Source organism: Protomyctophum parallelum, assembly GCF_964188405.1.
Source record: "Protomyctophum parallelum genome assembly, chromosome: 12".
NCBI lineage: Eukaryota > Metazoa > Chordata > Actinopteri > Myctophiformes > Myctophidae > Protomyctophum > Protomyctophum parallelum.
The window spans coordinates 31,076,461-31,098,188 of NC_139712.1; the positions used below are offsets into that span (position 1 = coordinate 31,076,461).

A 21,728-nucleotide genomic window follows, 5' to 3' on the forward strand; every position below is an offset into this window, starting at 1 on the left:
TATAGAAAATCAGAAATACTCCAGTAAAGTAAAAGTACCTACATTAGTTTTACTCAAGTACAGCACTTGAGTACATCTACTTAGTTACTTTCCACCACTGCATAAAGGTGGGCATTGAAGTCCCTTCATCTCCATGGTCACGTTAGTCAATCATTAATGTTTTATATTATAAAAGAAAAGAAAGTGGGCTATAAGAATCACCAACCAGGTAAATAGCCTACTTACTGTACATACAATACCAGGTGTGTGAGAGCAAACAGAGAGGCATACTGTACTTCACTGTACTGTACTGTAAATCGTCTCAAATATATGTATAAAAATTGTTGCTAATCGAGTGTGATGAAGTGAATACTACATTTATTTCATGGGATTATCAGATTGGCTGATGTTGTTCACAGCGATGTGAAGCCATGGAAGAAGTTGAAGATGGAATTGTTGTTGTGGGGATAGGATGCAATTTCCCAGGGGGTAAGAATTTTACTTTCAAAACTTTCAGAATGCTTTTATGAATTTTCTTGAATAAATAATGGTTTAGATTGCACCGGCAGATTTTTGTGCGTTAATATACAATAAACAGTATACATTAATATTTCACAATGCCAACAACATTCAATTTCACACCATCATGACGATTGTAAATGGTAGGCTAAATCACATTGTACACAGGAGAGGGGCTTGATAATTTCTGGGAAGTTCTTGTGAATGGGAAGAACTGCTCTATGCCAATTCCCAAGGAGAGATTTGACCTGGCGAGCTGGTATGAACCTGACGACAGCAAAGCGGGCAAGTCTCGCACAGCGAAGGCTGCTCTCATTGATGGGTACGGTTATTATTTTTCTTACTCAAAATATGAATATGAAACACAACTTCAAAATATTAATATGAAACACAAGTCAACTTTAAATGGCTGTGAATGTCCTGTAGGTTCAATGAATTTGACCACAGGTTCTTCGGTATCAGTGACAGTGAAGTGGAGCGCATGGACCCCCAGCAGAAGATGGTTCTTCAGTGTGTGTACAGGGCTTTAGAGGATGCTGGACTGCCAATGGAAAAGGCCAGTGGCACAAAAACAGGAGTGTTTCTGGGTAAGGTTCTCAAAATAAGTGCTACTGTAACTCTGAGTGTAACAATGGATCTATCATTACGGATTTTTCTGTGTAGAAGAAATAAATACTTTGTTGTGTATTCTGAACTACCAGCATGTATTCAGAAAACATTTACATAAAGTGCACATAGACCAAACGTCTGCACTTGCAATACGAACACTTTATTTAGGCAACGTTTTGGTCAAAGACCTTCTTCAAGCATCTGCTGAACTACCAGCATGCACATTATTACAGATATATCACTCTATTAATGCTTTTAGATTTAATTGAACTCACAATGTAAACATTTACCATAATGGTAACATTTTAAACACTGGATGCTGTGTATAGGAAAAAAAATCAGACCAGTCTGAAGCGAGTGGTGCAACAGCACCCCCTATTGGTAGTCTAAACATAGTGACATAGTCCCACAGGGACAAAGCTGTTCCTTGGAGTGGTTGCACCACTCAAAAATGTTTAGATTTTCTTTAACAAAATAATGTCATGCTACTTCTTAAATTTACAAATGTCGTCACTTTTAGATACAGAAATACTATAATGCAAAATGACTGTCTGTGTGTGTGGCATTACAATCAATTCTGTTCCTTATAGGTTTGATGAACAGAGATTATGAACAAACCGCTGCACACGTGCATCCCAGTGTGATCAACCACTGGACGGGCTCTGGGCTAGCTATGAGCATCGCTGCTAACCGAGTGTCCTACGTTTTCAACCTCACTGGACCTTCGATGGCTATAGACAGCGCTTGTTCATCATCGCTCGTGGCTCTTCATCTGGCCTGTCAAGCCATTAAACAAGGTTGGCAGTATTTCTTAAATGTATATAGAAACATGTTGTGTAAAAAGGTATTGCAGTTACTGTATCTCTCGCCTTTATTGATTGCACAAAAGGACAGATTGTTGCCAAGAAACCTGTTAATATTTGATCCTGTTGGTCACTGAGAGTATTGTGTCTCTCAGTGACTCAGTATTAATATTTACCAATCCTGCAGCGATTGGGGATAGCTCAGGGACAGGGACACACATTAACACGTTGTTGCCTGGCCTGGACCTGGGACAGGACCTCTGGCTTGAGAGCTTCCCAGGCTGGCTCACTAACCACTCAGCTACGGCCGCCCCAAATAGGCTGAAGTCAACTTAATAATAATAATCATAATAACTTGAATTTATTTACCCAATGACTCTTTACAATACAAAAAAAATACTATAAATAAACAATTTGCCAAAAGCCTGAGTAAACAACTGTCTCTTCAGTGCGGACTTGAAAGAGGGAGAGAGTTCCAGAGGGCAGGGGCTGCCACACTGAAAGCTCTATCGCCGAGGGTCTGCTTATTGCCGTGGCAGATGGTGAGGAGCCCCAAGTCAGAAAACCTCTGATTCCGCTCCTTGAGGAGGTCTATGTATACCGTGTGGCTATATAGAGGGCATGGAGAGCTTTATAGATGAGGAGGAGCAGTTTAAACGGAAGCCAGTTGAGGTGTTTGAGGGTGGGGACTGGGGGTGATGTGCTGCCATGGTTTGGTACTATGGGTGAGCACTCTGGCAGCTGAGTATTGCACATACTGCAGTCTGTCCAGGGCTTTGCTGGGGAGCTTGAACATTGACACCATTACAGTAAACCAGGCGCGGGCGGAGATTAAAGTGTGGATGAGGGTCTTACTACCTCCTCCTGCACAGTATAGGCATGGCCATGCATAGGGGATTATAGATCATACTCATAGAGTAATATGGCCTGAAATATGATTCATATTCATGAAGTTTGTAAATATTATTAAGTTTCATTGCTTATTCTCTGTTATCAGGAGACTGTGAGATGGCTCTGTGCGGGGGGGTCAGCTGTATCATGGAGCCACGAGTGTTTGTTGCTCTCAGCAAGGCCAAGATGATCTCACCTGATGGAACCACTAAACCTTTCTCCAGCACAGCTGATGGCTACGGCAGAGGAGAGGGCTGTGGGGTGGTGCTGCTAAAACCACTAAGAAAGGTACGCTTTGACAAGAAAAACACTGAAATATACAGCGAATGCGTTTTGGCTGTGACAATGAAAAAGTACTTACTGTACATTAAGTTGCTTGTCAATAGAAGATAAAGTTATGCTGTGTGAAATATGTAAAATGTACTTAACACCCAGAATTTTGCTGTGCATGTTCGCTTAAGTCATGAGGCAAGTCATAGCGTAAATAGCAGAGCCACACACACAATGCAACAACAATGATGAGCAGCTGTGAGCTTGTAGATCAACTATTTTTGTGACACTGTCATACAGCCAAGTATTAAATAGGACATGATATTAGACAAAAAGAAGGGAACACGGAGATACACGCTTCTGCTGAACAGCGAAGATATACTGTTAAGATAGTGTAGGACTCTAGGTCTAGAAAGATCTATCTCTATAAATATCTGGGCATATGGATAGACGACAAACTATCATTTAAAACCCACATTTCACAACTCATCACTAAACTGAAACCAAAACTAGCATTCCTCTATCGAAATAAAGCCTGCTTTAATTAAAACAATAGGAAGCAGTTGATTCAAAGCACAATTTGATCAGTTATCGACTATGGCGATGTTATCTGCAAGCATGCAGCTCTGTCGTCATTAAAACCACTCGACACAATCTACCACTCTGCCCTCCGGTTTATAACTGGGATGGGTGTAGGCTGTATGAAAAGGCACAACAGTTTTTATCTACAAAGCCTTAATTACTAGCCTACATATCTGAGCAGCCTATTACATCCCAAAACTGGCCAACATCATACCCGCTCCCAAAACTACATTGTGAATTCCGAATTGGGTAAAACAGGCTTTCATTACTATGCACCTGACATGCGGATCTGTCTACAATCAATCTTAAAACTGAATACCCGTAACTTGATTTCACTTGAACGTTTTAAAAGACTTGTAAGGATCCATTTGAGATCTAGCTGTACTTGTTCACTCTGAATTGTTTCTTTTCCTGTAATGTATTTGTATTTATATTGTATGTTATTGTGTACTGTAATCAGGGCGTTATTGGAAAAGAGAGCATGTGTTATGTCAGGGGTATTCAATTAGATTAGGCCGGGGGCCACAACTGTAGAATTATTGTGTGTGGGGGGCCGCACAGTGTGCTCTCAAAATTAGTGGGTTCTCAAAATGCTTTTTGTGCTCAAACACGAAGATTTATGTATATATCCGCACAGTAATGAGCAGGATAATATGTCTATACAGGTATATGCCACCTTAGAATAGATGTAGGCCTAGACCTATTTGACAGTGCATAAACAGCATTGCTTTGACATTAACGACTGGACGGACACACACACACACACACACACACACACACACACACACACACACACACACACACACACACACACACACACACACACACACACACACACACACACACACACACACACACACACACACACACACTCACTCTGCTGTGGGCAGTTCAGAAACCCGTCCACGACCACCAGTGACATCATCGTTAGGCAGATTGTTTTTTAAACAAGATTTATTTACGTGAGAATAGTTTATCAGACTATAAAGATCAGATTACATAGAGCAGTGATTCCCAAAGTGGGGTTCGGGGTCCGGGGACCCCCAGGGTCCTGGAGGCAGTTCCAGGGGGTCCCCAGGGAAATGATGGTTTGGAACCAAATGGACCCTTATGGGTCTGTAACTGTAACTGTGTACAAATGGAACCAAATGGACCCTAACAGGGTTTATTATTGTGAGAATGATGGCTTCCATTTTCGCATTGCAACTTTTCAGGACTAGAAAGCCTGCAGTTTCTATTAGCTTGGATTCTCCATTGATGTCACTGTTGGGTGGGTTTCTGAACTGCCCACAGCCCTCCTATGTGACACAGACCGAGTAGAAAAAAACGTGTCATTTTATCATGATTATTAGTGAGGACCTATTATATGAAGATAGGTTGAAAAGTGGTCCTTTAATGATTACCGTCATTATGGTAATCAAACAATTAATATCGCACACACCATACCTGTAACCTTTATTATCCCTATTATTATCCCTATTATTATTCTCATTTTTTTCCCCTAAAATTCTTCCAGGGGCCACAAGGGGGCGCTCGGCCCGCGGGCCGCCAATTGAATATCCCTGTGTTATGTGATGCCTCTCGAACTATGACTGTTGGCTTATTCTAGAGGAGATGTGTAGTATTGTCACATTTGTCAGTGTATTGTGTGATCTGTCCATGTATTGCATGTTTATGTGCTGTGATTTTGTGATTATTTTGAGTGTCCTGGTGGCTGCTTGGCGCAAAATGAATTTCCGCGAGGACAAATAAAGCATCTACCTGTCTGTCTTGCTTATTACACAGGCTTTACAAGAATGTGACCATATATGGGGTGTCATTTCCAAAACGGCAGTCAACCAAGATGGTCATACAGTCTCTCCCATCACCAAACCCTCCATGGTTCAACAAGAGGAGCTGCTGCGCACAATCTACTCAGAGTCTGACCTGCAGAATGTCCAGTACATCGAGGCACATGGGACTGGAACCCCAGTCGGAGACCCAACAGAGGCTGGCAGCATCTCAAACGTCATCGCCAAAGCCAGGCCTCCAGGTTCAGAGACACTCCGCATCGGCTCTGTGAAGAGCAACATTGGACACACAGAGTCTGCAGCTGGGGTGGCAGGGCTCATTAAGGTACTATTAATGATGAAGCATGAAACCATTGTTCCAACTGTGTTCTACTTTGAACACAGTTCCAGTATAGATGCCAAAGCCCTAAATATAAAGATTCCTACTGAAGTAGAGATGTGGAATTTCTCTGGTGACAGAATTGCAGGGGTAAACAATTTTGGTTTTGGAGGAACAAATGCACATGCTATTGTCAAACAATACAAACAGTCGGTAATTCCTCCAAAGAGTACATGGATACAAAATAAGTGTTTTGTCATGTCAGCACATTCACCTAAATCACTCATTTCCACAATGGAAGACACCATTAAACATGTAGATGAAGACAGCGCTGTTGACCTAGACTCGCTGGTGTACACATCAGCTTGTCGTAGAAGCCATCGAAAACACAAATACAGAAAGGCCATCGTGACTTCTTCTCTGGCCGAGCTTAAGGGGCAACTACAATCTACCCTGAGCAAAGATATTGCCCCATCCTTCTCAGATGTGAACCTGGTGTTTGTCTTCTGTGGGAATGGTGTGACCTACCATGGCATGTGTAAGCAACTATTGAAACGGGAGACTGTATTCAGAGAAAAGATCAAAGAGGTTGAGAAACTCTTCCAAAGATTCAGTAGACTGAGCATTTTGGACAGACTTGAGAGTGAGTTTGAGAGTAGTGACTTCTCAAGCCCAGGTGTTATCCAACCAATCCTATTTGCTATCCAGGTTGGCATTGCCACCCTCCTCAAGTTCTGGGGGGTCAAACCTGATGTCATTCTTGGGCACTCTGTTGGTGAGGTTGCTGCTGCTCACTGTTCTGGCCTCTTGTCTCTTGAGGATGCAGTGAAGGTGATCTACTACCGCAGTACACTCCAGAGCAAGGTCACAGGAGGCAATATGTTGGTGATCAGCAACATGGCTGTGTCAGAGGTTCTAAATGTCATCCCTCGTTATTCTAACAGGGTTTGCCTCGCTGCCGTCAACAGTCCCCAGTCCTGCACTCTCTCTGGTGATGCAGATGCCATAGAAAGCCTCTACAGTGAGTTGCATGCATCAGACGGTAGTCAGAATCTGTTTCTCCGTGTTCTGGATGTTCCAGCCGCTTACCACAGCCACATGATGGATACAATTCTATCTGAAATTACAGACAGCATCGGCTCCTTACAGGTGCACGATCTAGAGTCAGAGTTGATCTCGACAGTGACAGGCAAGGAGGCAGTGCAGCATGATTTTAGCACAGGTATGTACTGGGCCAGGAATGTCCGGGAGCCAGTATTATTTGAGCAGGCAGTGAGAGCAGCATCTAAAGGAAATAATGCAGTGTTTGTAGAAATAGGCTCAAGGAGAGCTCTCCAAAGGAACATCATAGAAACTCTAGGAAACAACACCCCTGTTCTTGGATCAGTTCTGCCAGAGAAAGACCATGAAACAATGCTGAGCCTTGTGCCTAAGCTTTTTGAGCTGGGGGTTCAGGTAGACTGGAGTCAGTTCTACAGAGGACGTGAGAGATCCCCATTTCCTTTCCCAAGATACCAGTTTGATTTCTCTCAACGGGATATAATCATTGAAGCAGCGTGTAGAAACACAGCAACTAACCACCCTGTGCTGCGTCAGATTAGCAACGGCAGCAACACTTTCAGCTGTGATGTGTTGTCTGATTCATCATCCTACCTGCAAGAGCATAAATTCAACGGCACACCCATCATCCCTGGTGCCTTCTATGTCGAGTTGGGTTTGGCTGCTTTCATGGCAAATGCCAAACCAAAGATACCACTCCGCTCTCTTCAACTGAGTGTAGATTTTCATAGTCCATTCGAATTAATGCAGAATAGACCAGAAATGAAAGTGCAACTAGCGCCAGCAGAGAACAAGTCTACTTTCAAGGTGTTCTCTTCATCTGCCATTTATGCATCAGGTACAATCGCTTGCAAGCAAGAAAGGGTCATCGAGGAACAGAGTATTTCTTTAAATACCATCTACAAAAGATGCACATCTGTGGTGAGATCTGAACAGTTCTATGGGTATCTTTCTCAGGGGGGCTTTCAGCACGGGACTGTTTTCCAGAATGAGGGAGATGTGTATTATGGGGAGGAATTGATGGAGGCATATTCAGTTGCAACAGTTAAAGAGGACTTATGGCCTCAGTTATACGACTACTGCATCCATCCTATTGTACTTGACTTCTTGATGCAACTTCTCCCCGTTACAGTGGCACATGCCTTTGTGGGAAGACCAGGTTTCCCAGCAAAAATTGGAAGTTTGACAGTGTTGGAACCACTTCAACGTGAAATGATTATCTACCTTAGAGCAATTGATTTGGGTGTTGATCACTTTGAAGTCTGTGGCTTCTTCACAGATAAAGAAGGAAGAGTGCTGGTGGAGGTAAAACATGTGTTGGTCAAGTACCTTGGAAGTCTCACTCATTTGGTTGAGGAAAACTTCTACCACAATGAATACAATAATGTTGCTTCTGAAAACATCACATCACCTGATCTTCCTAAGGCCTTGGTCTTCTGTGACCAGTTAGGCATAGCTAACGCAATGCAACAACACCTGGACTCAAGATCTCAATTCATTTCCTTCTCACATGCAAAGGAAATCTTGAGTCATGGATTCCATACTCTTTTGATAAATCTCAACATCACAGAAATAGGTAAACATTTTCATGAGGTCTTGTTTTTGTGGGGTGAAGAAGATCTCACTTCAATGGCAGCCGATATTGTCCTGCAGCATTTGGTGAGCTGCTGTGAGCTATTCCGCCAAATAGTCTTTGAACTGAAGCTAACAAAGTTCACTAACTCTATCAGAGCAATAACCTACCGTGCTTCTGAAATCTTAGTAGACCACGTAAACCCAGGCTTTGCTCTGTTTGGCATGACAAGATCATTTGCTGCAGAGTTACCAGAGCTTTCTTTTCAACTGATTGACATAAGTTCCACCTCTGATCAGGACATCGCTGCACTTTCTCAGATCCTGAGATCATACCCTTGCAGTAAGTACCCAGAATTGGTAGTAAAAGATGGTTCAGTTTTGAAACCTTCCATTGTCCGTACCCCTGTTCAAAGTGATATTAACAGCTTTGGTGTTAACTTCTGCTCCATGCTGTCTGACCCCTGCATCCTTCAGACAGCTGATGCATATAAAATGACCAAGCTGTCTGCCATTCCTTTCAACCATAATGACCACCGGCCTATTGCTGAGTCATCAGTTGAAATTCAGATCACTACTTTGTGTGCTCATACGTCTGACTATTATCCTGTCAGTGTTTCACAATTGAGATATGGCCAGACTATCTATTTCAACAAACAAGCATCCCAGAATCATAATGTACTCGCTCTTGATTTCTGTGGCACAATTACAGCACTGGGAAAGGATGTTAGAAAGTTTAAAGTTGGAGATCATGTTATTGCTTGTTACCCGGTTCAGGCAGCAACCACAGTCTCAGTGCCAGAAGGTGCATGCTACGGTAGCAAACGATTCCCATTCCTGAGGAGAACCCCTTGTGTTTCATACTTTGTCCTTGCATGGGAGATCCTGTGCAGAGCTTTGGCCGGAAACAAACAAAATCTGGGAATTATATCTTCAGTCCCAGACTCTGTGCTGATGAAAGTTTTGACTCTCACAGCTCACAAATCAGGATGGAATGTCATCGGTAGTACACAGTGCAATGGATCTTTTGTACTTGGAAAGCAAGTGGAGGCCTTTGTCCTTCTTCCCCAGTTTGATGAGGCTATGATTGCTAACCTTTGCAACGTTCCTGGCGTACGCAATGTTATCGTAGTCTGTGAATCTCAATCCCAGTGTTTGATGGTTCAGACATTTCAAAATGTGAGGGAAGGTGTTTGTCTGCAGACCATTCAAATGCTAGTGGTTTTACAGAAGGGCTCCCTGACTGCACAGAGGTCCCGTATTTACCACTGGCTTAAGTCCATGAATTTGGACAGGAAATCATTTTCCCTTGAGAATGTGGCCTTGCAGAGTGTAACATCCGAAAACATTGACATGCTCCCACTGGAAATGTCAAAGTCATACTTCAACTTAAAGACCCTGCATGTGGTGGCACTGGCAAAAGATGTAATAGGTGCTCTATCTGTTATTCCATTGCTGCCTACAAAGAAACAGCTTTTCAGTAAGTGGGCTGTGTACATTGTGACAGGCGGGTTGTCAGGGTTGGGATTTGAAACGGTCAAGTTCATTTGTCAGAGAGGTGGAGGACATGTTGTCATACTCTCCAGAAGCATTCCGACAAAAGAGATGCAAGAAGAGATACAAAATGTAGAGAAACAGTGTGGGGCATCCATCATTGCCATGGAATGTGATGTATCTGTATTTGGTTGTTTGTGTAAAACTATCAACGCAATCAGCCAGAAACTCCCCACTTGTCCAATCAGAGGAGTGTTCCACAGTGCCGTTGTCTTGCATGACGGGTTGATTGAAACCCTTAACGAATCTCTCTACGAGAAGGTCCTCAAGCCCAAAGTGAACGGTGTTCTGAATCTGCATCATGCCACACAACATTGCGAGTTAGATTACTTTGTGTGTTACTCCTCCATCTCTGCCTTCCTGGGAAATGCATCACAAACAAACTATGCAGCAGCCAATTCGTTTCTCGACACGTTCTGCCATTATAGACGCAAGCTTGGGCTCCCAGGCCAGTCTATCAACTGGGGAGCTTTGAACCTGGGTCTTCTTTTAAACAAGGATCACTTCCACAGGTTTCTGAAGGCTAAGGGAATCATGGTGCTGGATGTCGCAGAGATTCATGCAAGCTTGGAACAATGCCTTGTGATCAACAGACCCCAACAGGTCGTATGCAGGTTTCACTTCAAAAACATCAGGTACAACATCCTCTCCCAAAATGCCGCCTTGTCAATGCGCTTGTCTGCCGTGGTAGAAGAGGCCTTCCAAAAACCCAAGCAGTCGGATTCACAGACAAAACAAACAGACACAGTCACACCGAGTGACTATGTAAAATCTCTACTTAGTGAGACCATTGGCATTGATAAGAATGAGTTGAGTGAAGAATTGTTGCTCTCCTCTTTAGGCATTGATTCAATGCAGGCGATGACTCTGCAGAACCTCATCTTTCAGGAGAGAGGTGTGAATGTGCCCCTGGTCAAACTGCTGAACCCAAATGCCACACTGTCAACAGTGGTAACCATCTTAACTGAAGGAACTAGCAGTGAACATGTTATGAACGATGACCAAGGGCCCACCTTGATTCAAGAGACAGATGCTATTTCCACAAGGCTTTAGAACAGTACATGGACAAAGCATTGCATGTTCAGCTATCATTTATGATTGTAAAAACATGTAAGCAAATGCTTTAAGCTAATACACAGATTAGAGGTTTATATGTCAGAACGGTATTACTGTTTTTTTGTGTCTTGATGTTGATATTAGGTATTCAGTTAGTGCAAGGACTGCTCTTTTCACCCTACCACGAACCGCACGTTGAAGCCACATAGTCGGAATGGTGGTGCGTCAGAATGCCACTCTCTCCCCTCGTGATGCCATGTGGCAGTGCAAGTCTATGGACTTTTAATGTTTGCTTAAGCAGTGACATCATGTAGCAGCCACAGTGGGTGTAGCTCACTTCACACGAGAGTGACTTTTTAAGTAGTGTGTATTACTTGTATCTTAGTTGCAGTTTAGTTGTACTTTATTTTACTTGGTACCTTTATTTTGTAGTATGTTAGTGTCTCCTGGTTTCCTATGTTGTTCCTGTTTACTTGTCTTGTCTCTCCAGTCCTGTGCTCTTGCACCTGTGTCCTAACTTGTAGCCTATCCCAGTGTTGATTGTCTGTGGAGTTCACCTGTGACCAGTTAGTGCTTGAGCCTATTTAAACCTCCATGCTGTTAGTTCTGGTGCTTTGTTATAAGTTGAAGTCATAGCAGTGCTGCCAGGTGTGTCGTGTGTGATAATTATCATTTCATCCTCTGCACAATATGCGATGATCAATAATGCTAAAAATGCTGGCAAAAGGGCATTTCTGTGTGGAGTTTGCATGTTCTCCCCGTGTCCCCTTTCTAGTCTAATTTTAGGCTTTTATTTTTGGAAAGTCAGGAACTCATATTGTTGTCTCAAACGATAAGTAAGCTATTTATTGTGGAATTACATATTTACACCTGTGATTTATCTTTGCTGTGGCTGATGTGTACGATAGTTTTCTTTTAAATATAATTTTAAGCCTTGGGTATAGGCTAGTGCTCCTCATGTTTCCTGTTTTCATGAGAATAAATCATCTGAAATCTATATGTGCCTCTCGTCCTGTAATTGAGTTCTACCTATCTCTTGCATCGTGAGTCTGTGACTGGACGAACTTCAACTGTGGGTCAAACTGACAACCTTCTAACCCCCAGGCGGCCTTTCTACCCACTCAGCTAAGACCACCAATATGTTAGGCTAGATCGCTCGACCGGCCTTGGTGACGTTGTGAACTTGTAGATCTGCTATTTTTTGCTAAGGTTCTCCTCAGAACAGGGGTGCTAGAGTCTAGTGGTTAATGTAAAACGTTTATCCTATAACACAGATTTGGCGGCCCCCTGTAACTCTGAGGACACCCTTTTGAAGACCACTGATCTACAGACTAATAAAGTTTGAGGATGCAAAACAAATAAATGGAGAAGTATTTACATATGCCTGTAGATGCAGTATACTTAACGGTGGATTTTTATGGTTTTCATACAAACTTTTGATTTATGGTGAAATGCTCAATCAATCAATAATTTGGCATGACAAACGTTCAGCTGATTCTTATTTTATTTTTAACACAAATTAAGCATTTCACCTGTGCATAGAAATAGATTCAAAATACTATATGCTTGGGTAGGAGTTGGCTACATACTGTATGGTTTAGCCTACAGCCCCACCTAGGGACAGGTTCCATGCAGCTCAGATATTTCTATTTGTTAAAGGTTCCCTTCAATTATTTTATGTGCCAGTGGTGGTAATACTGGACACTATTGTTGTCATAATGGGAAGACATGGACAAAAGTCCATCGATTCACCGCCCAGTGTAATTTCATGCCAACATTTACCAGTTATAACATGACTTGGGACTCAAGATTTATTTTCTACATTGACGATATACAGTGTATATTATGTATATTATACATGCCAAGTCCCATGCACCTGCTCATCCAATTGAAATTACAACAAAATCTTAAACTATTATATGTTGCTAACTTTGAATGTAAATCACATTTTATATTTGTGTGGATACATGACAGAACTTTGTTCCCAACCTTCTTCTGTTCAAGTTTAACCACTTTCACCCTGGCGTCGTTAAGCAGGTAGAACAAGCTTTTCAGGCACCCTTCAAAGGCACCCTGTTGAGATAAGGCATTCATCATTTTATACTTCTACCGTACTACTCAATGCTGCACATTCAGTTATATTTATAACTCTATTTCATTCATCCCTGCAATAACTATTATTTTTTGCGACTGAAGGTTGCAGTTAACTATAAAACCTTGTGTTATTGTCACGTGACATCATATATTGTGCCCAGGTCGTAACATCACTATGACCTGTTGCCGAGCCCTACCTGTGCCCTCATCAAACCCTGTACACTCAAGACACTGCCACCCTTAGATCTCCACATATGGAGCTGACCTGTTCACATATGGAGCTGACCATTCCATGTTGATCTGACCTCATCAAACCCTGTACACTCAAGACACGCTCCATATATGGCAAGTGCACAGCGAGGTCACTTCTCGCCCCCCCCAGGCGTATCGTCTATACTGGTATTCATCCTATTCAGTTTGCAAAGCATGTCATGCTATATAGATAGCATGTATTATTACATATTATAGTAATAATACATACAATTTATATAGCGCTTTTCAAGATACTCAAAGTCACTAACAGAAAAAGTTAAAACTATTTTATTAGAAACAAAAAAACCTAGTTAACGGTTAAAAAGGTTTTAAAAACTAGAAACCAAAGGTAGAGAAACAAAGAGTGTGTGGGGGTAAATTATGGGGGGTAAATTATGTAGGAAAAGCAAGTCTGAAAAGGTGGGTTTTGAGCTTTTGGTTTCGAAAGTGGGGGCAGCTGTGATGTGAGTTGGGAGTGAGTTCCACAGTGAATCTTCCATGTGTAGAAAGTTGCAACTCCCATTATTGTTGGCCTTTGGTCTGGACATTGACGGCCTCTCACCTGTTTATAAATCACTCATAGCCTGTATTTGTTTATGACCCGGCGAAGATGTAACAAGACATCGAAACATTGTCATTTTAACTATACAGCCTCCGACGAGAGAAATTGAGCTTGTTGTGCAGAAAGTTGGTCTTCTCGATGCCTGTAGCCTGGCTCACCATCTCACCGAGTATGTAAAACCCCTTACCGAGCACCACAGATAAAACCAAAGGAATTATTAAAAAAGCACCAAGGATGCCTCGCAAAGCATTTTCTGAAATTTCAGAAAGCGCTGGTTATCGTTTTTTCAAACGCAAATCAGTGTGACAGTGACATCCTGCCATTTTCTATCCAACTATTTCTGCAAGATATTACCGTAATATAGTTGCGTTATCCCTTCTTCCCGATGAGCCACTGTCTTGTGGTAAGAACAATAACAATCTTCTAACCACATAAATACTTTCCCTAGTGCAATCCTTGTTAACCATGTATGCACAGCACCAATATAAATGACAGTACAGAGATTGTCCAGTCACATTTTATATACAGTATTACAACTGTCTATATAGATATAGATTTTTTGAAAAGGACATTAGACAAACTAGGCTTAGTTGATATTACCATTTCAAATCACATGAAAATGTATTCTATGATAGAAAACATTGTTTTAAAAATAACATTACATGTTTTACAGTACGTTATGAGGCGTTACAGCAGAATTTGATGTGGGACAACCAGGGTTAAATACTGTAAAAGTGTAATACAACAAATAGAAAGATATGAAAAGTGCACAATATAACGTCATACATGAAAATATTGTTGAACAACATAAAAGCACATACTGGCAGGTTGTGTAACTGAGATAAATCATGTAATGAAGATACCACAGTATAACTTGGTCAAGAAGCACTTGTGTTTGTCTTTAAGAGGGTAACAGGAAGAGTGAGTACTAAAGAAGAGCGGGCACCTTGATGTAAAATTGTCAATTTTTTTGTGCTAAATAGTAGATGATTGATTAGAACACAATTACCGTAAACATTTGATAAGGCCTAACATTCCTACAAATTGTTCCAAAAACCTGTACACCCATCCATTTGGGGGCATAAACAAGAAGTAGAAGGCTAAATCCAAGTCTGATAATGATGCACTTGTGCATGTTCAAAATCAAATCATGTACACTTTACATTACTTAAGACCATTTTACATTTTGGACAAAATGATGTGCCCACTCTTACTTAGTGCATACTCTTCTTGTGTCCGTTAAGAGACTGTAAATGGAACCATTCACTCCTGAGGTGGCGTTTCATCCCAGGATATGGAGAGCACCTGACAGCTGAGATCCCATAGCTTCTGGGCCACGTCGTCGTCTTTGCCAGCATTTGAGCAGGTGGCCGGGGCACAGTCGCTGTGGGCAGAGATAGGCATTTCAAAAATTCATGCATTTGTTTTGCTTTTCACCCCTTTTTCTCCCCAATTTAGTCATTATGCCAATAGACCCTTTGCTAAATCCCACCACAAAAGCGTTGTCCAATGCCAATCCAAATAGTTTAGCAGCCGTTGCTAAGCTGGGCAAGCTTCCGTCACCTCATAGCTGTCAATGTTATTTTGCATGGCTGTGTTGTTGAACACCTTAACACACCCAGGTGAAGGCAATAATACTAATCGCTGTAGTCTTACCGCGCATTACATGAAAACTTGTGTCGGACGTTAAAGTTGATTGAGTTGGATACCGTTTCTCCCTATTAACATTTCCTCGTATTTCTAGTCTATTAAAATAATGTCATGCACATTTTTCCAGTGCATAGCCTACCGCCAGACCGTAAGATTCCCTCCCCCAAACACGGGCCAATTGTGTTTGTGTTAACACTTGACAAGGTCAGATGCACCACGGTGGATTCGAACCCACAAACATAAAATAACTTGTCTTTTAGTTCTACTGGATCTCTTCTCCACTAGTCCCTCCCTAACATTTTAATTTTCTTTTGTTTTGTTTTTGAAAAGAAAATATATTTAGTCTTAGTTTTTGTCATCATAGCTTAGTTTTTATTTAGTCAATCAAAAAAGGTAGTCGACAAACATTTTTCTGCATGGTTTGCTGTCATTCTCCTGTGGTATTAGAAGAATAATCTTTTACCTATGATGTTGTAGACGAATTATGTATTGGACATAATGATTACCTGTAATATCCACCGCTCTCTGTCTCCAGTGCTGGCTCCACAGCACAATATATGTTGGTCTGGGCTCCCTGGACAGGGGTCTTAGTGAAGGGACTGACCATCCTCATCATGAGCTGCTGGGGCCCGTTCAGGTGACGCCACAGTTCAGTCTGAACCACTCCAGGGTGGAGAGAGTACACCGTCACACCGGTACCTGACGGAGAGAGATGAAATGTATGTACAATACAAATGAGTGCATACAGGGAAACATACTGTACTTCTTTACCATGACTGGTGCACTGTTGAGACGTTTAACTCGTGTCTACTTTAACACATAATGAAAAATGCAGGTTCAAAACATCATGTAAAGGAACCAATACATTTTAAAGTGCATGATCCAGTGATACTGCCCACACTGTTTCACGCTTTTTACAGAACAGTCTTTGATGCTACATCTTAACATCGGTAGCTAGCTTTATTATTGTATTTTTTACGACTTCTTACTCTTCATCCTTTGTTTGTGTAGAACTTTGTAATTATCGTAAGGTTTTGTTTTGTATGCGAAGAAAGCACCTTTATTGTAACCGTTTGTAAAACTGCTATGTATTATCATAACGGAGGATTTTAACCTTTTTTACTTTGGAGGGGGGATAACGACACAGACCTTGCAGTCTCTTGGCCAGAGAGTGGGTAAACAGGATGTTTGCTAGCTTGCTCTGGCTGTAGGCGGCCTTCTTGTCGTATGCCTTCTCACTGTTGATGTCGTCCAGCTTGATGGTCCCCCAGGTGTGAGCCATGGACGACACGTTGATGATCCTGGACGGAGCAGACCGCTTAATCAAGTCCATCAGCAGATGGGTCAACAGGAAGTGACCTATAAAATGAGATACGTGAAACAAAGGAGGAAAAATGTCACCAGTCTGTCTCAAAAGACTACTGTCAGTCAGGCTAGTCTTGCATGGTCAGACTGTTGCAACTTGTGTCCCACAATATTCAAATGATAAAGAGGATGTGAAACCTCCTTCTTTACAGTCGTGCAAATTTATCCTATATTAAAATCATCATAGCATATCGTTGCTGTCCGGAAGAAACCACCATCTCCATTTTTGAGGTTTTAGATGTTTTCTTTTTTGCATAAATCAATGCTATTGAACACACATCTGTCTGTGTGTTGGTTAATAATACATATTGAACCAATGGAAAGTATTAAAACATGCTTTGGCGAAAACTCCTAACTCCGCTTTTCTTTATTTTTTTTATCCCACGATTTTGTAACCCACTTTTTCACCCAGTGTCAATTATCTAATGTAACCCTGGGCGCTACACTTCCTCTGCTAACCTGGGGGGGGGGGGCAGCAGACTGACCCCATGCTTCCTTCTATGCATGAGGAGTCCAAGCTGCTTCTTTTCAGCAGACAGGGGAGAGTTTCCCCGGGAAAACTATCTTCCACTACATGGTTTTACTTACCCATGTGATTTACCCCAATCTGCATTTCAAAGCCATCTGCTGTCTTCCCATATGGACAAACCATTACCCCAGCATTGTTGATGAGGATGTTGAGTTTGGTCTCTTCTACACAAAAGAACATTTAGAAATCAAGTTATAATATTGTGGCTGACAACAGTCAAAACTCTATGAGGTTTTCACTGCCATAAGGGGACAGCATCATTGTACAGTAACATTCAAGCATGGAACATAAACTGGTATGTGTATTATGTTCTGTATCTGCGTTTGATACAAGAGGATAAACTGACCCACAAATTCCACAATCAATGGGGATCTATCAGCAGATTGTTCTTGTACATTCCTTACCCTTGTTGATGGCTTCTGCGAACTCCCTTATTGACTTTGTGTCCGACAAGTCAAGTTTCATGGTGACAACATTTTGGTTTCCAGAGCCGTCGATGACTTCTTTCAGGGCCGCCTGTGCCCTCTCCATGTCTCTACAAGCCATGATGATCCTGGCACCTTTATTATATTATACAATAATACAAGTGTAAATTAGATCGCACTCAATTCTGCATTTTAATTAAATTAATTTCAATGCATCGACAATAAGGGCCTTTGTCGGCCCCACCCTTCTCCCATTGTTTATATTGTGTTTAGTTTCCAAGATGGCCGCAGCACCAGGAGGGGGTGGGGCGGAGTTAAGCGGGTGGGGTCGACATACATATGCCCTTACCTGAGTCCTGGTTGCAAAGGTCTTGTGACAAAGTGGTTAAGTCACCATTTTGTTCTTATTTAACATGCTTAAAATGTTTGGTGCAACATCACACCAATGGTTCTGTAGTGTAAGTAACATCAATGCACTGACAATCACAAGCTGGTTTGTATTAACTAAGCGTTACCTTTTTTTGTTACAAATCGGCTGAAGTCATGTTAAATCTGCATATTGCATATTGTTTTTTTTTGTTTTTTTTTGGTCGACTTTAAAACTGCACAGATAATCTATAAAGCAAGACATAAAATGCTTCCTGGTAATATTCAAAATGGCTTGTACGAGAATTTAAAACAAAGTGTAAATCTAATTAAATTCAAAAAAAGGTTTAAACAGGCGATATTGGATAAATACCATACGGTATGCTGAAGAATTGAATAAAATGCAAATGTGAAATGTATAAGTGAACGACGATAGGGCGGCAGTGGCTCAGGGGTAGAGTGGCTGGATGGTAACCGCAAGGTTGCCAGTTCGAACCCGGGCTCCCCCAGAGTTAGTGTCGAAGTGTCCTTGAGCAAGACACTGAACCCCTAATTGCTCCCGATGTGCTGGTTGGTGCCTTGCATGGTTTCCGCTGCCATCGGTGTATGAATATGTGTGTGAATGGGTGAATGTAATGCACAATCTCTGTAAAGCGCCTTTGAGAAAGGCGCTATATAAATGCACCATTTACCATTTAGGGATCCAAGTATGAACTTTATGCTTTTGCTGTAAGTGTTTTTTTTTGTTTGTTTGTTCTTTTTTCTTGTGGTTGTCTTATTCTGTTTTTTTATGTTTCGTCCAAATGTTGATTGTTTTGTAGACCCAGTACATGTTCTACGTTCTTATGTAATGAGGATAGGCATACATAAGCTATACGCTTCTGCCTATTCCTTTTCGATCATGCTTAAAAAATTAAAAAATGTTTTGAAATTGTCTTACTTACTGAATAGATCGTAATAAACCATTCATAATGGTAATGGTACGTATATGCATGCAGAACTGAAGTCAGAATGCTCATTCATTCCCATTTAATTTAAGCAGTGAGGCCCCAACTAATTACAGTGTATCTTCAGTTATGTTTCATTTTATTTCATTCAAATAAATATCCACCTTTAGGTACTATAAATGCTATAGCCTGCCTACTATTGCCATCTTCCTATTCTACAGGTAAAAAAATAATAATTCACTTTCCCCAAATTACACACCACCAGTGTTTCCTTATACAGTATACTAAAGAATATACTTCCGTGTTGATTTAGGTGCTAGAAGTGTAACTTGAGGCCGGCGGTTTCACCATGAGTGAATGATAGAATGGGCCTACAATGGTAGCATGACACATGACTGGTAGCTAGTCATGTGCCCTGACAAGAAATACCACATTGGGCCTTGTCATCATGATTGGAGACTGAAAGATTCACGTCAGCATTCCATGCTGTATTGATGTGGTAACAAAGCAGAGAGAACAGGCAAATGTTTATCAAAATAACAATTTGTTGTTGTAAATTAAGTAATGCAGATGTTTAACAATCATAATTTAGCTCTTGAGTGAGTAAACTGAAACAAAATGGACCCTTTCATTTTATGCTCAACAGTTAAAGGTTAAAGCTCTAGTCTATAAGGACCCAAACCAACTCTCCATCATTTAGCTGGGGACCACCTGGAATGCCTACAGGACCACTGGTGGTGGTCCCCGCCCGGACCAGTACTGGTTGAGAACCACTGCTGGACCACTGTCGGGTTGCTTATTTCTCTCACAAAATGTAGCAACAGTGAAACCAACCTCTCTTTGCCAGATCCAGTGCTGTCTCTTTGCCAATGCCTGAGTTGGCCCCTGTGATGAGCACCGTCTTGTCATCCAGTCTTGCATCAGATGACCAGGGTGTCCGGAAAAGGTTTCTAAACAGACATCAGTTAAACTTGAGCAACAGGCGTGCCAATTGTGACAATATCTCAATTATAAGTATGCTTCTTATAGCCATATGATACATGCATACATCCAAGCTATTATTATTAGTTTAAACTCAATTAGAGTTAGTTTTAGGCTAATCTAACAAAAAACTACTAAAGCAGGCGTTGCCCGGCCATGTTAACGCAACAATAAAAACGTCACCTCCTATATCCCAACTATATCTGTTTTATAACATAAATATGGGTAATATCTCACCTTAGCCTCGGCATCTCAGCTATATAATATCAGGATACTAAACAAGACCTTCTCAAATGTCAGTCTCGCTGCTGTCTGGAGGAAATAGCCTATCTTGCATACCAGAATTCTTCATGAAGTGTTAACATTGAGCCATTCATGGATTACGTTCTTGTGGTCTAAACTCTTCTGCTTCATTGGCTGTACTTTACTAAATACCCTTTACCTTAAAGACGCTTCAGCCAATCACCATGCACTGAGCCAGCGTTGCCATGTCTGCTCATTATAAGCTTATTACATGTTTTTCCTGTATAGTGAAATATAGACCAATTATCTGTTTACAAACATTGGGACTGGGGCCGGGCGCACGCGTGACTGTTTCATGCCGTTCCCAACAGATCTCCACACCTGTTGTTCTGGAGAGCGCTGGTTTCAGTCCATTCAAACCTCCTCCCTCTTGTGTGTTGGCTAGTGAGGTGCATGCACCCTAGGAGTCGACATGTGAGTGTGCGTGTGTGTGCGTGTACGGTTGTAATGCACGTAACTCGAGAACCATTTGACCCACCGACTTCACTATCGAGTCGGTCGGACCCACGGCTCTCCAGAGTCCAGAACCACCACAAAATGCTCTGGTCAGCCTAAATCCCCTCACCTGTGCAATTTCCAGCCTCTGCCTCAGCCAATTGATTGCCATGGCAACCCATGTGTTCAATCATCTGCAAATGATTACTTTTCTCCACTTTTCACAGTCAAGTTTGCACTCTTCACTCACTCACAGGCAGACAGAAAAATACAGAGATCTCCATGTCCATGTGGGACACAGACAGATAGTTAAAACGGGTGCTATATTATTAGGTTCCCAAGTTGCATCGCTCTCAAGTAGGCCGGTGGCCAAAGGGCACGTACAGGTCTAGTTTATACTTAAAAGCGCAACAATATTGCGCACAGAGAACAGCTGATAGATATACAAGCTCACATCACATCACGGATGTTGTGATCGTAGAGGTCTGCGCGCGCGACACCATCGCGGGACGAAGCATAACTTATACTTGATGGGTTGCAGGTGCGTGCAGCCATGGACAAACAGGCTCTGCTGCCGTGATCATGAGCGCACCTCCCGTTCTGAGGTCGACTGATTTGAATTGCTATTATTGTTCAAACACAACAGAAACCAAGGATTATATATATTTCAAGGGCGAGAGATCACAATACAAATCCTAATCATTCTTCCTCCACACTGGGAGAAAAACAGCATCTGAAAGTTTGATGGGGCATTTTTCTACAGGTGAGTGCAGTTAGAACTTTTCCATTACATCTTATGAGACTCATGAGAGGCAG

The 21,728-nt window shown here is 41.8% G+C and overlaps 2 protein-coding genes across 2 annotated transcripts; one reads left to right on the forward strand and one right to left on the reverse strand.

The window, feature by feature from the left end:
- Positions 1 to 410: 410 nt before the first annotated feature.
- Positions 411 to 11,520, forward strand: LOC310867638 (phthioceranic/hydroxyphthioceranic acid synthase-like; the record flags this gene model as incomplete). The annotated part of the gene is made up of 7 exons (XM_083777756.1): positions 411 to 468; positions 667 to 820; positions 925 to 1,085; positions 1,698 to 1,904; positions 2,908 to 3,089; positions 5,439 to 10,898; positions 11,494 to 11,520. 7 exons carry the CDS (start codon positions 411 to 413, stop codon positions 11,518 to 11,520), a joined length of 6,249 nt encoding a protein of 2,082 aa, XP_083633882.1.
- A 2,894-nt stretch (positions 11,521 to 14,414) lies between these two features.
- On the reverse strand, positions 14,415 to 20,577 carry rdh12l (retinol dehydrogenase 12, like). The gene is made up of 7 exons (XM_083777975.1): positions 20,412 to 20,577; positions 20,028 to 20,143; positions 17,860 to 18,015; positions 17,515 to 17,619; positions 16,711 to 16,920; positions 16,068 to 16,260; positions 14,415 to 15,295 (listed from the first exon to the last, which is right to left on the reverse strand). The coding sequence occupies exons 1-7, from the start codon at positions 20,423 to 20,425 to the stop codon at positions 15,175 to 15,177; spliced, it is 915 nt and encodes a 304-aa protein (XP_083634101.1). The 5' UTR covers positions 20,426 to 20,577; the 3' UTR covers positions 14,415 to 15,174.
- Positions 20,578 to 21,728: the final 1,151 nt, after the last annotated feature.

Coding starts and splice junctions, on each gene's coding strand:
- rdh12l (XM_083777975.1), bottom strand. Junction 16,921..17,514: donor GATTGGGGTAAATCACATGG/GTAAGTAAAACC, acceptor CTCATTTTATAG/GTCACTTCCTGTTGACCCAT. Junction 15,296..16,067: donor GAGAGCGGTGGATATTACAG/GTAATCATTATG, acceptor CTCTGCCCACAG/CGACTGTGCCCCGGCCACCT.